General features: G+C 42.3%; 1 protein-coding gene across 15 annotated transcripts in view; it reads right to left on the bottom strand.

Moving 5' to 3' along the window:
- GRIA4 (glutamate ionotropic receptor AMPA type subunit 4) overlaps window positions 1-11,355 on the bottom strand; it is a 402,642-nt gene extending 391,287 nt beyond the window's left edge. For 6 of the 15 annotated variants that reach the window (XM_045482616.1, XM_045482615.1, XM_045482628.1 and 3 more), the window contains exons 1-3: window positions 11,062-11,350; window positions 10,465-10,640; window positions 9,116-9,274 (exon numbers count right to left, since the gene is read on the bottom strand). In XM_045482616.1, coding sequence (XP_045338572.1) covers window positions 9,116-9,274; window positions 10,465-10,552 — 247 coding nt within the window. In that variant the 5' untranslated portion in view covers window positions 10,553-10,640; window positions 11,062-11,350. Of the gene's footprint in view, window positions 1-9,115; window positions 9,275-10,464; window positions 10,955-11,061 lie in introns of those variants that run through there. The other 9 variants (XM_045482625.1, XM_045482624.1, XM_045482623.1 and 6 more) reach the window with 7 other exon arrangements.
- Between the last annotated feature and the right edge of the window lie 2,196 nt (window positions 11,356-13,551).

The following is a 13,551-nucleotide window of genomic DNA, read 5'->3' as shown; positions in this document are numbered from 1 at the left end:
CTATCTAGGTCTGCACTGTGATTACCTCTAAGTGGTAGGATTACGGACTACTTGTACTTTTTAAGATTTCTGAATTATTCGAAATTTTCATAAATACATGTTACTTAAAAGACAAAAACATGAAAAATAGAACACAGGGCATAATATATGTAAAGTTCCTGACGAAAAGCTGCTTAATTTGGAAGCACATAAGCAACAAAAGTAAGCCAATGCTACCTATCGCTGATTGTGGGATTTCTCCTGCATCTGGAGAAACACAGTCATCGACTCAAGGAAAGTACTAAATCTCACATTTTGTTACCATTCATTTCTAAGATAACTTTTTATTGATGATACCAGTAGTTTTATTAAGACAGAGACAACTGATGATGCTCTCCAGACAGCAATTTTGACTTGGGTGATGTTCTTTAAGACTGTCAACGCTATGTTTCTTTGGAATCTAATAACACGTCCAAGAAAACCTGAAAGAAAACGTCTGAGAGCTAAACAAATATGAAAGGGAAGGACTTGGGAAAATATGTTTTGAATGGGAGTAGTTACTCTGAAATCAAATGACACTCCTATAAAAGAATATAAAATACAGTAAACCTTGGGTTGTGAGCATATTTGTTCTGGACACATGCTTGTAATCCAAAGCACTTGTATATCAAAGCAAATTTCAAGAACCATTGGCTCATGTGACATTCGGCATCACGGACTACTCGTATTGCAAGACATGGCTCATTTATCAAGTTAAAATGTATTAGAAATGTTTGCTCGTCTTGCAGAACACTCACGGAACAGGTTATTCTCAGTCCAAGGTTTGACTGTAGGTTGGTCAACTGATGAAGTAACCAGACACTGTTTGCATAACATTTAAAAGAGTCATTTTGTCATTTTTATACCTGGCAGTACTTGTGACATGGACTTTATAAAGCGATGGGGGTGTCATCAATTAGAAGGAGAAGTCTCTCATTTCTGTGCTGCATGGCAAATCCATCCAAGAATCGACGTCCACTGGTAGAATGCAACACGCAATGGCTGGGGTGAATCAAAGTTGTTAAAGCAAAGAGGTAGCTTTAAGAAAAACAGGTTTCTATTTAAAGTAAGAGTTACCTAGCTGCTGTCACACCAAGTGATGGGTATCTCGTGGATACTGTGCTTCCCAAGCTGCCATAGTATGAATGGCCAGTAAAACTGGACTTCCATATCTGATACCCTGAAAACATGACGGTGAGGCAAGTTTTCTTCACCACAAATGTTCAGTTTCTCCACAAATAAAACGATGGAAATAATAAGGCCTGCTTCTTGCAGCTGTGTAAGAACTGAGGCAACTAACACAAGACCTTGGTCAGGTAGTCAGCCCCCTGCTGAAGTAGCTACTGATACCAGACGAGGAATGAGTTTCAAAGAACAGGAAGTCTTCAGCAATGCAAATCTCGAAGACTCCTAAGAGACAATGAAGACCAAGGAATAACAATTGGATTTGCTAATTTGTAAGTCACTGATGACCTTCAAGAACACAGTGTTCCAGGAGTGGTGATAGTAAGGGAAAAGACAAATCATGATAAAAATAGAAAGAGCTGATGTGGAATGCGTAGAACCTCTGATAGTAAGAGAAGGAATAAAAATAATGGGATGGCAGTTTGAGAGGCTGAGGACCAAGCCAAGCATTTTTCCAGCCAGGGAGACACTGATTATTTTCTACGTCAAGAAAGAAGCTAATGGAGATGGATTTGATGGAAAGATTCCTGGTTAGTTTCAAGGATAAAATCCAACTGGCTTCTAAACTGATGAAGGTAGGGAATGAAGTAGTGTTTGTCTGTTTCTAATTTATGCGTAGCTCTTTTAGACCTGTGGTCTTGGACCCTTTTTCTTGTGGTGGGGATTCACTGAGAAGTCATCCAAAAAGTTTAGACTGTGTCTGTGTAAACACACAACACACACACACACACACACACACACACACACACAGAGTGCTTAAAAACATAAAATTTTGCATATACTTAGGAGAATTTATCAACCTCTTTCATCCATCCATGAACTAATCCTCTCTCTGAATGGTCCATAGATTCCAGATAAAGTTATCCTCTGTTAGGACCTGGAAATAATTTTGAAAAATAGGTATTTAGACTTTTATATGTAAATTAAAATTAGCCATTCAGTGGGAGGTAAAAAAATATTCCTAGGAAATGTCTACAAAATATATTCATTCAAAATATAAATTACTTCCCAAAATCTCAACAGAAAATGTAACTCTTACAATGTGAAGTTAGGCTCGGAAATAAATGCTCCATATGACACAGAAAATGTTCACACAACTACATTTAATTGTGTTATGAATGAATGTTCTGTTTTCCAAACACTTTTCTAAAATTCGTAAAATTCACGTATGGAAGGTGTTATTTCCCTGGGTTATTGGATTGAGAAACTGAGGCTCCGAAGTGTTAAGTGACTTACCCACCAGCACGATGCAAATTCAAGCCCATCTGGGTAAAAGTCAAGGAAGACTTTCTCCCTACCTCTGAGAAAAAGGTAAGAATATTCTAGGCCACTATCTACGAAAGAGTACTATTAATAGAATCCACGTGGGGTTAATGAAGGCTTTTTTTTAATCTAGTCAAAATATAAAAGAACACTCTGAAGAGAAGAAAAGCCTGATGTTTAAGATCAGTTAACCCTGCAATTCATTCTTTAAATTCTGCAGCCTTTGATAAGGTTTTTCACTATTTACTTGAAATTGTCCTCACCTCTTGACTCCCGTGAAATTATTCTTGTCCCATTTTCCTCTGAACCTTCTGACCCATTGTCCTCCCTGCCCCTCCAGTAAAGGCATTTCCTAGGGTTTTTTCCTCAGCGTCTTGTCACCGCTCTTGCTCTCTCTGGGTGATCTCACCACCTCCCTGGCTTCAATCATCACCAGATGCCTGTCTTCAGTTCCCACTGAGCCCTGCAGCTCCAAAAACACAAGTCCAACCATCTACAGCACAGCTCCATTTTGGATGTCTCTTAAACCCTCAAAATCAGTACTTCCGTAACCTCACCTTCGCCATTCAGGTCTGCTCCTTCTCTTCCGTGTCCTGTCCCAGTGCATGGTACCAGAACCCAACTGTGTGCCCAGGCTAGAAATCTGAGCACTCATCTTTCATTCTCACCACGCCTCCTTTCCACTCCCCGACAAAGACACCTAACCCAGCATGAGCTTCTGTCCACAGTTCTGTATTCTGGGATCTGTGTGCTCTTCTCAGTACTCGGGGCTTCTACTTTCATTCAAGCATGTGTCATCCTAAACTGTATTCCTTCAAGACTCAACCGACTTGGGCTTTTTCTTCCATGATATTCCCTTCCGATTCATTCACTTTCTTGTGACCAGCCTATTCTTTATAAAATATACATCTGATGATGTCACTGTTGTGTTTAAATCATTTAACGGCCCCCTTTTTTATCCATCGACAAAATCAAAACATCAACAAGATCCTCTGTGGGTCAAGAAATCTGCTCCCCTAGCAGACCTGTCCTTTCCCTCACACTCAATACCACCGGCCAGACTAAACCATACTCAGTGGCTCAAAGACACCTGCCTCTCCCACACCTGAGGGCCTTGTCCTGTGCTGTTCCTTGGGGCCAGGCTTGGCTCCCTTCCTTCCTCTTTTTCAAATGACTCAATGAGACCTTTAAGACGGAGATCTGCACCTGAGATGTCACGCTGAGTTTGGTGCTGTTCTCGTGTTCATCTCTGTGTAGCGCTGTTTTTCCATCATGGCATTGAGTTCGACTGTACTGTAATGCCTGACTTTTCTGTCTTTCCCACAGGGCTCTCAGCTCCTTGAGGGCAGTACCCAACCCTACATGTTCCCGTACCCTCACTGCGAGCACAGCGTCTTAAATACAGTTGCCCTTGGTAAATAGGCTTAATGAATAAATGGTTACATTCATTACCTAATCCAGTGAATGGATGGAAAAATTCATTACATAATATGACTTCAGCCTTTGCTAAATCACTCACTGTCATATGATTAATGAAGAAGTTGCCCAGAAATGTCTTGCCCTATTTTCTTCAAAACATTGCAAGTAAATTAGAAGAAAAGATAAAAGGCAATTCTTTTTTCTTTCTTAACATAAGTAATCTCAATATAGATGTATTTTTCACACCCAATAGACTCCTCATAAAATAACTTAGGACAGTAGTTAGAAAACCAGAGTTCAAACCCTCACCTGTAGCCTATTAGCTACCTGGTGTTTGACAAGTCCCGGGACTCCTTGGAGCCAAAGCTGGCTTACCCACCAAACTAATGACTATCTTCTGAGAGTGTTTCTCTTTAAGACAAGCTTGAGGGCAAACGAAATCATGTATATGAAAGCAGTTTAAAAACTATGTGTCATCATAAAACGTAAGGTGTACTACATTTATTCTTCACGGTAAACTCCTCAGCAATAATAAAATTCTGTGAATAAGATACACACATATTTCCTAACGCTGCAAAGTCAAAATTTTCCTCTTTGGGAAATCAATAACATTTGGAATGATCTGGATGGGAAAAAAAAGTTTAAGGAATTTTTCTAATCGTTTTATGAAAGCTTAATCCCATGAAAATTTTCAAGTACAGCAATGCAAATTATGGACCATCCTATCCCTCAAGAAAGGGACTAACTATATGAATAGGACTTTCATCATTCTCAGGATAGAAAAATGAAGAGGAAGAGAGAAAGATTATCAAAGAATCATTCCAGATCAACATAGAATTTGGAATCAATTCAAAATAAAGAAATCTCATGGAGGTCAGAGTAGTCACACTGTTCATTTCTGTAAAAATAATCAAAAGTCAAACAGCATTGAATTCTTATATTCCTCTAATAACAACTCTGCAGGTCAAACTACCAGACTTTTATTTTTACCATGTTTAGGATTATTATATTGGCCCAATGTAAACTCTTAGAATGGCTTTTTAGGGCTTCATGCCCCTAAAATGGAAAATGTATGGTATTTAAGCATTGTTGAATTAGAGCGAGGAGACAGTATTATTTAGTACCCTTAAATTCAGTGAGTTTTTATTAAGGACCATATGTAAGTGGAAAGGCTTGTAAGTGTCGACTGGTATAGTGTCACATTTCCAAAATATTTAGATTAACTAAACAAGTATATTTTACATAGAAACCTACTTTTACAAGTACCACTCATCCTGAATACTTAGAGTTGACAAATAAACAGGCCACAAAGAGAATGATTATTTAACTCTAAAAAGAACAACTTTTCCACCATTACTAGGGTATAATATTCATTCTACTTGGGATTGTTACAACTTTCCAATCCACCATTTTTTAAACCACCAAAAAGACTTTAGACAGAAAAGGAGAGTAAGATTAACACCTCATCAAAAAAAAAAAAAAAAAAAAAAAGAAGTATTACCTGAATGGTCCTTCCTGTCCAAGTTAAAAAAGTTGGATATATATCATAAGATTATTTTATTATTTCACCAAAGCAACAATATAGTACTTGATCTGTTTTATTATGCGTTTCCGACGGCCCATCTGAAAAGTGAGTCATTTCAGAAACGGAGTCTTTGTGGATTACGTTGCATAGGTACTGTCTTACTAAAGGAAGGGTTTCTAATGCAAGCGGATTAGGCTAATAATTGTAATGGCTCAGATATTTTTAGCTTTTAAAAATTTGGTGATAGACTACTCTACTATTTTGGTTATTACTTACGGTCAAATTTAACACACAGCATCCTCTAAAACAAAATATCTCTGTTAACTACTGAAAATATAAGAAAACAGCGTGCTTTCAGACGATCCCAAATGTTTTGCAAAGGACATATCCAATTTAAATAGCATGTCTGTTTGTAAGGATAGCTAGTATCAGTCAACTGTATGGCATTTTATTAGAGAGCACCGCCATGTTGAATTTATTTATAAAATATCCATTTTGCTATACCCCATGCTTAGATAAATCACAACAAAGAAAGATATACTTTTAATTACATTTTGGAATTTGAATACTTGGGTCATTTATTATACCTACTTTTGATCGTTATTGAAATAGGTCATCGTTTTATATTATCTGTATTTCCTATAATTTCAGTTTTATACTGAGCCAAGTGTGACTTTCCGACAATGTGAACAGTTTGAAAGGAAAACAATATGAATCTTCCACAAATATTATTAAAGACAAAAGAAAACCTAAGCCGAAATTTCCCCCCTCCCCGCTCAGGAACTTGGTATTCGTACCCAAAGTGGTAAGTGTGAGTTAATCAGGTCTAGACTAACATCGTATGTAAACTGTGTATACAGAATGTTTAGATTGCCCAAAGTATTCTTAGAAGTCCTAGTTCTGAGGCAGAAGCAGCAGCAAGAAATTGTATCTGTCCAGTAGATGACCAATATTCTTTATTCTTTAATCTGCGTTTTGTGCCTTTCACGTATACTTATCCTGTGTGATGGCCCTTATTCACAGACAGGCTGGACGGTGCAGTTTTACAAGGATCCAGTACAGGAAAATCGCAATGAAAATAAACCTAGCCAGTCATATATTATATCTTTATATTTAATCTAACATGAAAAATTTAAAAATCCAGTCTGTATCACTCTGAGGAATAAGTTCCATGTTAATTTTCCAGAATACTATTTTTATCCTTTTGTACCCAAAGGCAGAGAGCTTGATAGATGAGGCTGCCTCATACTTACTGCTTATGCTTCACCTTTAATTAGACCGGAAAACCACACATGTATGTATTCTCGGTGAGTCCACACAACAAACACCAATCCCCTGACCCACAGTCTGTGACAGTTGATTTTTCCCCCCCCAAATTCTGCTTAGATTTGCCTTAAGGACATTTGGCACACTCATTTGTCAAAAAAAAAATAATCATAATACGTCCTTTTCTTTACTAGAAAATGTTTCTTCCTCATTTACAATTTATGTTGTTTGAAAAAACTATGTTAAACGCACACAAAATCAATTATTTGTGATTATTGAAAAATATTATCATTAACATTGTATCACACTCGGATTCAAACATCAGCAGTCTTAAAGTTTACCTAGTTTTCTCAATCCTAACATGTTAAAAAATAGCATATTTTCTCTATTTTAGATCTTCTAATTTTTCATTCTGTGTGCAGCATCTTGGCAATTCCTCATGTTTATAGGTACTTTACCAGTAATACTTTATATAATAGTTTCATTACATTAAAAAAATAATGCTAATTAAAATTATCCTGAAGGAGATTAACAAATGATAGGAGGTAAGAAAGGATCAGCGCTTTATGGTTTCTACAGCTGGAAGTCACAATACAAACTTCAGAATACTTAAGAACTTAATTTGTAAAAGCAAAACACAGTAAAACTAATATATCTGACACTTTTTAGAAAGCCTTTCAAAATTTAGTAATAAGGATTAATATTTAAATAGGAGTTTACTGTCGACAAAGCACTGTCGAATATATGTGGATCATGACTTATTTTTAAACTTAGTAATGTTTTGTTGATAGAATCTCAGGACAGACAAGCAAAAATAATTTAAAAAATAAAGAATATTCAGGTACTGAGCAGAATACTTTAGAACTATTTGAAATGTTGACATTCCTTTCAAAACTTCAAACACAAAACTAACAGCTGATAAAATCTGCAAATATAACTATCCACAAACATGGCTCTAATTCACGTATGTTTCTGCTTAAAAGTAACTTCCTCCTGCTATAATATTGATTGTATCACTAAACATGACAAACGATTTTTCCTAATTCAATAGTGCTCATAGCAACTACAGAATCCCTGAAAAATAACACAATTGTGGCAGTTTACAAATATGTCAAGTGCTTGTACCTCCTTATGAAACCAACTAAAATAAAGTAATAGTTGGATGCCAAAATTTACAGAAAAGCAATCCTGGTAACTGTTAGATGAGTCAATGGCAAAATAATATGAAATAAAACAATTAAATTAATGAAGTAGATATCCTCCAAATATTTAAAAACCATTTGTTTTCAATATCACTTCCTTGTTCAGTATACTTTCTTGTACTGACAGGACTTTTAAAATCAAAATATACTCCACTTGATACAATAATAAAAATACAATTCAAATTAAACATTTTATTACTGCTATGCAAAACTACAAAGGAAGTCTTCCTATCTCTCTTACATAATCTGTAACCATCATCTGAAGCCCCAAAATTTTGAACAGGGTAAATGAGAATGTAAAAGCTGAGGAGATATTTGAAACATGTATTTCCCTCAAGAGGGAAAATGCTGTATAAATGCTCTGGTGGCTGATCGTATGTGAGAGAGTTTCAAATTAGTACACAATTGATTACCTTTTTTTGCATTAAGTTATACAGCACTTTGGTGGGGGAGCACTGTGCCAGCGTTTCACTACAGCATTAGGTGAGGTCACCCGTTGAGTTTCATCGTGCGGGATAATAGATCAGGCTGGGCTGGTTCGTGAATTCAGGTGGAGTGTAGACTAACATGATTTGGCATCGAGCTAAGGATTCATGGAGGTATATCCACAGGATACATGCATCACGCGATAGTAAGAGACATTTACAACCCAGAATATAAGAGTAGGGCAGCCTCAAGTGACATCACCAGATCATCTGCAGCGTCAACCAACCATCTAGAATATATTTCCTGCACATCACAGCTCCTCTCTTTCTCACTCTTAACAAAGCTGCCTTTGCCTTTGCCAGGGTAAGACAGCTTGTGTCTTCTTTAAAAGCAAGACATGGGCTTACTCAAGCGAAAAGCAAATAAGAAAAAACAGGGGAACAGAATAAAAAACTAGATTGGGTACAATTTTCCCTAACTTGACATTCGGGTAATAGGAATAACACCGGAATGGTGAAGGAGAAATCAACTTGAATTATCCAGACAAGAAATGGAGGGGTGGGGGGGGGGGGGAGGAGAAGAGGAAGAAGAAGAAGAAAGAAGGACAGAAGAAAGAAAGAAAGAAAGACCGGCTGCATATCCCCAAGACTAAATCTTGTTTTTAACTCTGATTTGCTCTGGAAACAGCCAACTGTAGCAATCTTGCGTTTCTTTCAAAAACAATTTGTAAAATAATAATGATACAGGGGAGGGGGCGCCGTGTGGCCTCACTGTGATTGTCTAATTTATCCACAACTTATGTTTTACTTACAAGCATTTGTCACGGCAAAACTGTTGGCTGTCTCGATGTTGTCCACATGAGGTACCAGATTAAAAGGAGCTTCGGACGCATTGGGGCTAGTGTTGTGAAGAAAGATTGCTAATCGAAAGGCCGTGTATTCCTGATCTGTGTTTCGGATGAAGAGACCACCTAATAAAAACAGCAGGAAAAGCACATTCAACGTTTCCTCTTGGAAATGCAGTCCCCACCCGGAGCCCTGTCAAATCCACTGTCATTCAGCAACACACACACCATTAGGAAGACAGCTTCCAGTCTCGGGACTGCCCTTTGTCCCCAAGGTACACGCTTGGGATCTTGGTCTTTAGGACAGCTCAGCTCTTTCGTGCCCCAATCTGTCACAGCACAATGACCTCTGGGCCCACGGAGTGTGTTTCCCTTTCTGTCTCTTGCCCTCCCCATGATTCCCAGCACCTTGCTACATCAGCCAAGCTGGGGGCATCTCTCTCCAAGCGGCAAGCGGAGGCACCCAGGGGAGGATCTGCATTAAAACGCGGAAATAAAGGGACGCGGGGAGTCGGGAAGGAGAAATGAACTTTGTCTTCCTGCAGCTCGTGGACTCAGCCTCCTGAGCTCCGTCTAGTGCACAGACCCGGGGACGTGGTGCAGTGTTGAGGCTGGGCTCAGCTGGAAGAAATTCAATAGCTGCGTCCCATTAAAAGACAGGAGCGGAGAAGGCACGAAGAGCCAGGCATGGGGAGGGTCCCTGGCGACAGGGTCGAGTCGAGTGGGAGGCGTAAGGGCCAAAGAGGCAAGAGGAAAACAAAATAGAGGGACAGAAGGCTTCGGGAAGGAAAGCGACCTAACTTTGCAATGGGTTAACCGGCAGCGAGCAGAGGCGGCGGGGTGCGGGTGCAAACGCTTTCTGCTCAAACAGGGTCTTCCCGGAAGAGCCAGAAAGCTGCGGAGTCCAGCAGGGGCAGAAGGGTCTTTACAACATATAATAATAATAATAATAATAATAATAATAATAATAATAATAAGGATACTACCCCCGCCAAACTCGACACCCCTTAGCGCTCCAGGGAAAGGGGTGAAAAGAAAGACCACACTGCATGTAATCAAACCCACGGAGGGCTTCCCCCCCGCAACTTCTTCCAAGCCTACTTAAGCGACGCGAGCCCAAGGTGGCAGTGAGAGAGCGGGCGCGGAGGAACGGGTGTGCAGGGTGTGTATATCCCCAGTGAGCCTGCACCGGGGCGAGGGGAAGGGAGAGGCGGGCTCGCCCGAATCCCCGAACGGCTCCCCGGCAACTCGCCGAACTCACTTTCGGATGCCTGCCCCAGACACCCACATGCACGCCCCACCGAGGCACAGCTCACCTATCTGCACGCTGCTCGGAAAGGCTCCCATGGCGAGTCCCCAAAATCCAGAAAACAACAAGACAATCTGCCTGCAAATAATCCTCATCTTCTTTTCTCCTCTCCCCGGCGCGCGCTCTCTCTTTCTCTCGCACTCTTCCTAAAGGCTGTTCACACAGGCATTGACCACGATGGCGCTAAAATTAAAAACGACCAAAAAAAAAAAAAAAAAAAAAAAAAAAAGAGGAAAAAGGAGAGAGGTGCGGGCGGTTGGTGGTCCCCCACTGCGCCCCTTCAGCAGCCCATCGCGAGCCGCCGGGTTTTTCCCGCAGTCTCCATAGCCCCGAGAGCGGTTTCCCGTCCGGCTGCTAAGGTTGCACATGCAGAAGATGGTGGTGGCGCGTCTGGCGGCTGCTCGCGGGGACGAGACATGCGCCCTGTCCTCGCCTCCCTCGCGCCCGGCCCGCCGCTCGCCGTCGCGCGCACACACCGGCACTGCGCCGCGGCCCGCGCCCCTCCCCGCGCGCCCCCTGCTCCCGGCGCGCCCCTCCCCGCGCCCCTCCCCGCGCGCCGCGCGCCCACTCCCCCCTCTCGTCTTCTCCCGGCTCGCCTGGGCACCTGCTCCGGGGAGGGGCACCCCCTACGCCCCTCTCTGCGCCGCTCGGCCGCGCTCGGCGGGAGTGGGGCGGGGTGGGGAGGGGGGCCCGCTGGCCCGGGTCCGCCAGCCCGGAGCAGGGGCTCCGGCACTTAGCAGCGCCCCCGGCCCCTGGCCCCCTGCAGCATGCCCGCAGGCTCGCGGGGAGGACGGCCGGCCTCCCTCCCCGACAGCTCTCGCCCTTCTCGCAGCCTCGCCCTCTGCTGCCAGCGGGCCGCGCGCGGGGGACTCCGGTCCTGGCTGCAGCCGAGATTTCTCACCAGCCAGCGGCCCGGGAATCTGGAGAGCCCAGCCAGGACTGCGGGAGGTGAAGGGGCGCGGGGAGGGGGAGGAGGACACAAGGCCCAGGGGGCTGGGACCGAGGAGGGAGGGACTGGAGGAGGCGAGGCTGCGGGAGAGCCCCGGGGCAAAGACCGGAGGGAGGAAAAGTTCATTTAAATAGCAAAGTTTAGGGTGACGAACGGGATGGGCACGAGCCTGAGAAATGCACAGCCAGTGGGGCCTCCAGTCTGGCCTCTGGAAGGTCCAGGAGGAAGAGTGTGTGCGGTGCGGAGCAGGGACTGGGGGGGAAGCCCCCTTTCCTTCCTGCAGAGGCTCTGGAGGTCACTTTCCCTCCGTGCTGCCGCCCACTTGGGGAGCAGGGCAGACACAGTCCAGGGCTGATGGGAGCAGGGGAAGGACGGTGCAGGGGAAGAGGGCGCCAGTGTCTGATGGAAAAGTGGGGTGTGTTTCAGGCACATCGCTTCTTAGCCTGGGCTCTGGAATATTCGCTCCACTCCATGTCAACCCCCAGAAGACCAAGCTCTGGGTTGATGTTGTCAATGGTTGGGTTGACTGGGTACAAGAACATTGATCATCCTAGAAAGTTTTAGAGCTCCTGTGTCCCTTTGTCCCCAGGGTGACCTGCCAGAGTTCATTTCCCCAGGCTGTGCTGGATGGAGTCTATACTGCACCCTGAGAGAGACAGAGAGAGAGAGAGAGAGAGAGAGAGAGAGAGACAGAGGCTTTGGTGGCAATGAAGGACAGGTGTCTGATTTCCTCTGTAAGGCCTGAGGTCTCCTGATGCAGACAGTAGCTACCATTCCCTAATTCATTAAACTCTGAGACATGCTCTTTGAAATCTGCACAGTTCTTTGGGTGCTCTTGGTTGAACAGTTTGAGAGCCCGGAAAATGGGTCACATGAGTTCACACCAGGCTTCTGAGCCATCCTTATAGGGGGACGGATTCTCCTTAAACGTTAGGGAGCCTGAGGTAGTGTTTCCGGTTACATTCTACCAAAGAATACAGCAAGGGCCCACGTTTACCTAGGGGAACATTTGGGAAAAGAGCAGAGTTGATTTGATTAAGGGGAATTCTTGCAAGGCCCACACCTTGTTAGGTTTTTTTTTTCTTTTTTTTTTTTCAATATGTGCTACATTTACCCCTTCCAGTCTCCTATAAGATATCACCAGTGACCTCTGTTTGCCGTTTGTGGAGGACATTTTGTAATCCCTTCTAAAACTTCGCAGTGCTTTTCTTCAGTGTTTTTGTTTGTTTGTTTTTTGTTTTTTTAAGTTCTGAGTTTTACTTGTAATGTCACATCTTTTTGTGGTGGTTGTTAACTTTTCACCACAGAGTGTTATGACAAAAAAAACAAAACAAAACAAAACCCAAAGAACAATCTAATTGTGAGTAACTGGATTACACAAATCATACATTTGTCATTTCAGTTTATAAGACTTGAGGCTTGCAAGCCAAGTGGGAGTTGAAAAGTTTTTGTTTTTTCCTGTCAGTGTAAAAACCAAGGCTGTAAATAAGATCATTCTGTTTCTCTTACAAGATAATAAAATGGGCCACATAAAATTCAAGTTGGATTTAAGTTAAATTAAAATTTCAAAACCCACCGAGGCATGAAACTCATCACCTAGTTGTGTACCCAGGGAAGTTCTGCTTGACGCACAGAGGGAATTCGCAACTTTTATTCTTCTGCAATTGGAAAGATCTGAGCTCTCATATGACGTAATAGATGCAGGACGATGTTTCTTGTTCACCTAACCACGGTGATGATGCCTTGGCTAATAGGACCACAGATAACCTAATTGTATTTTTCCAAGATAATAACCCTGGTTTCTTTCTTTCTTTCTATTTTCCCAGTTAATAAAAACCTCTCTTTTACTTTCTAAACCTAAATTGTCTTTCTCTCTCTGTATCTATCTCTCTCTGTATAGACATAGATGTATAGGCATCTCATTGCGTCATACCTGTCTTTGGGAAAGACTTTTGGAGCTGGTGAGCAAGGAAGGGAAGGAGAGGCTGGGGCACCTTTTGTGTCTTCATGAATAACAACGATCATCAACAGAACTCAAGAGAAAATAATGAGGAATAAAAACGTGGCTAATAACAGCAGAGTCCACACCTGCACTTTCCAGCCCTGGGGGTCTGGTCCTCTGACCCATTTTACAATTATGACATG

The sequence above is a fragment of the Leopardus geoffroyi genome, chromosome D1 (assembly GCF_018350155.1).
Source record: "Leopardus geoffroyi isolate Oge1 chromosome D1, O.geoffroyi_Oge1_pat1.0, whole genome shotgun sequence".
Taxonomy (NCBI): Eukaryota; Metazoa; Chordata; class Mammalia; order Carnivora; family Felidae; genus Leopardus; species Leopardus geoffroyi.
The sequence above is the reverse complement of the archived record's forward strand: the minus strand, read 5'-3'. Positions and strand labels throughout refer to the sequence as shown.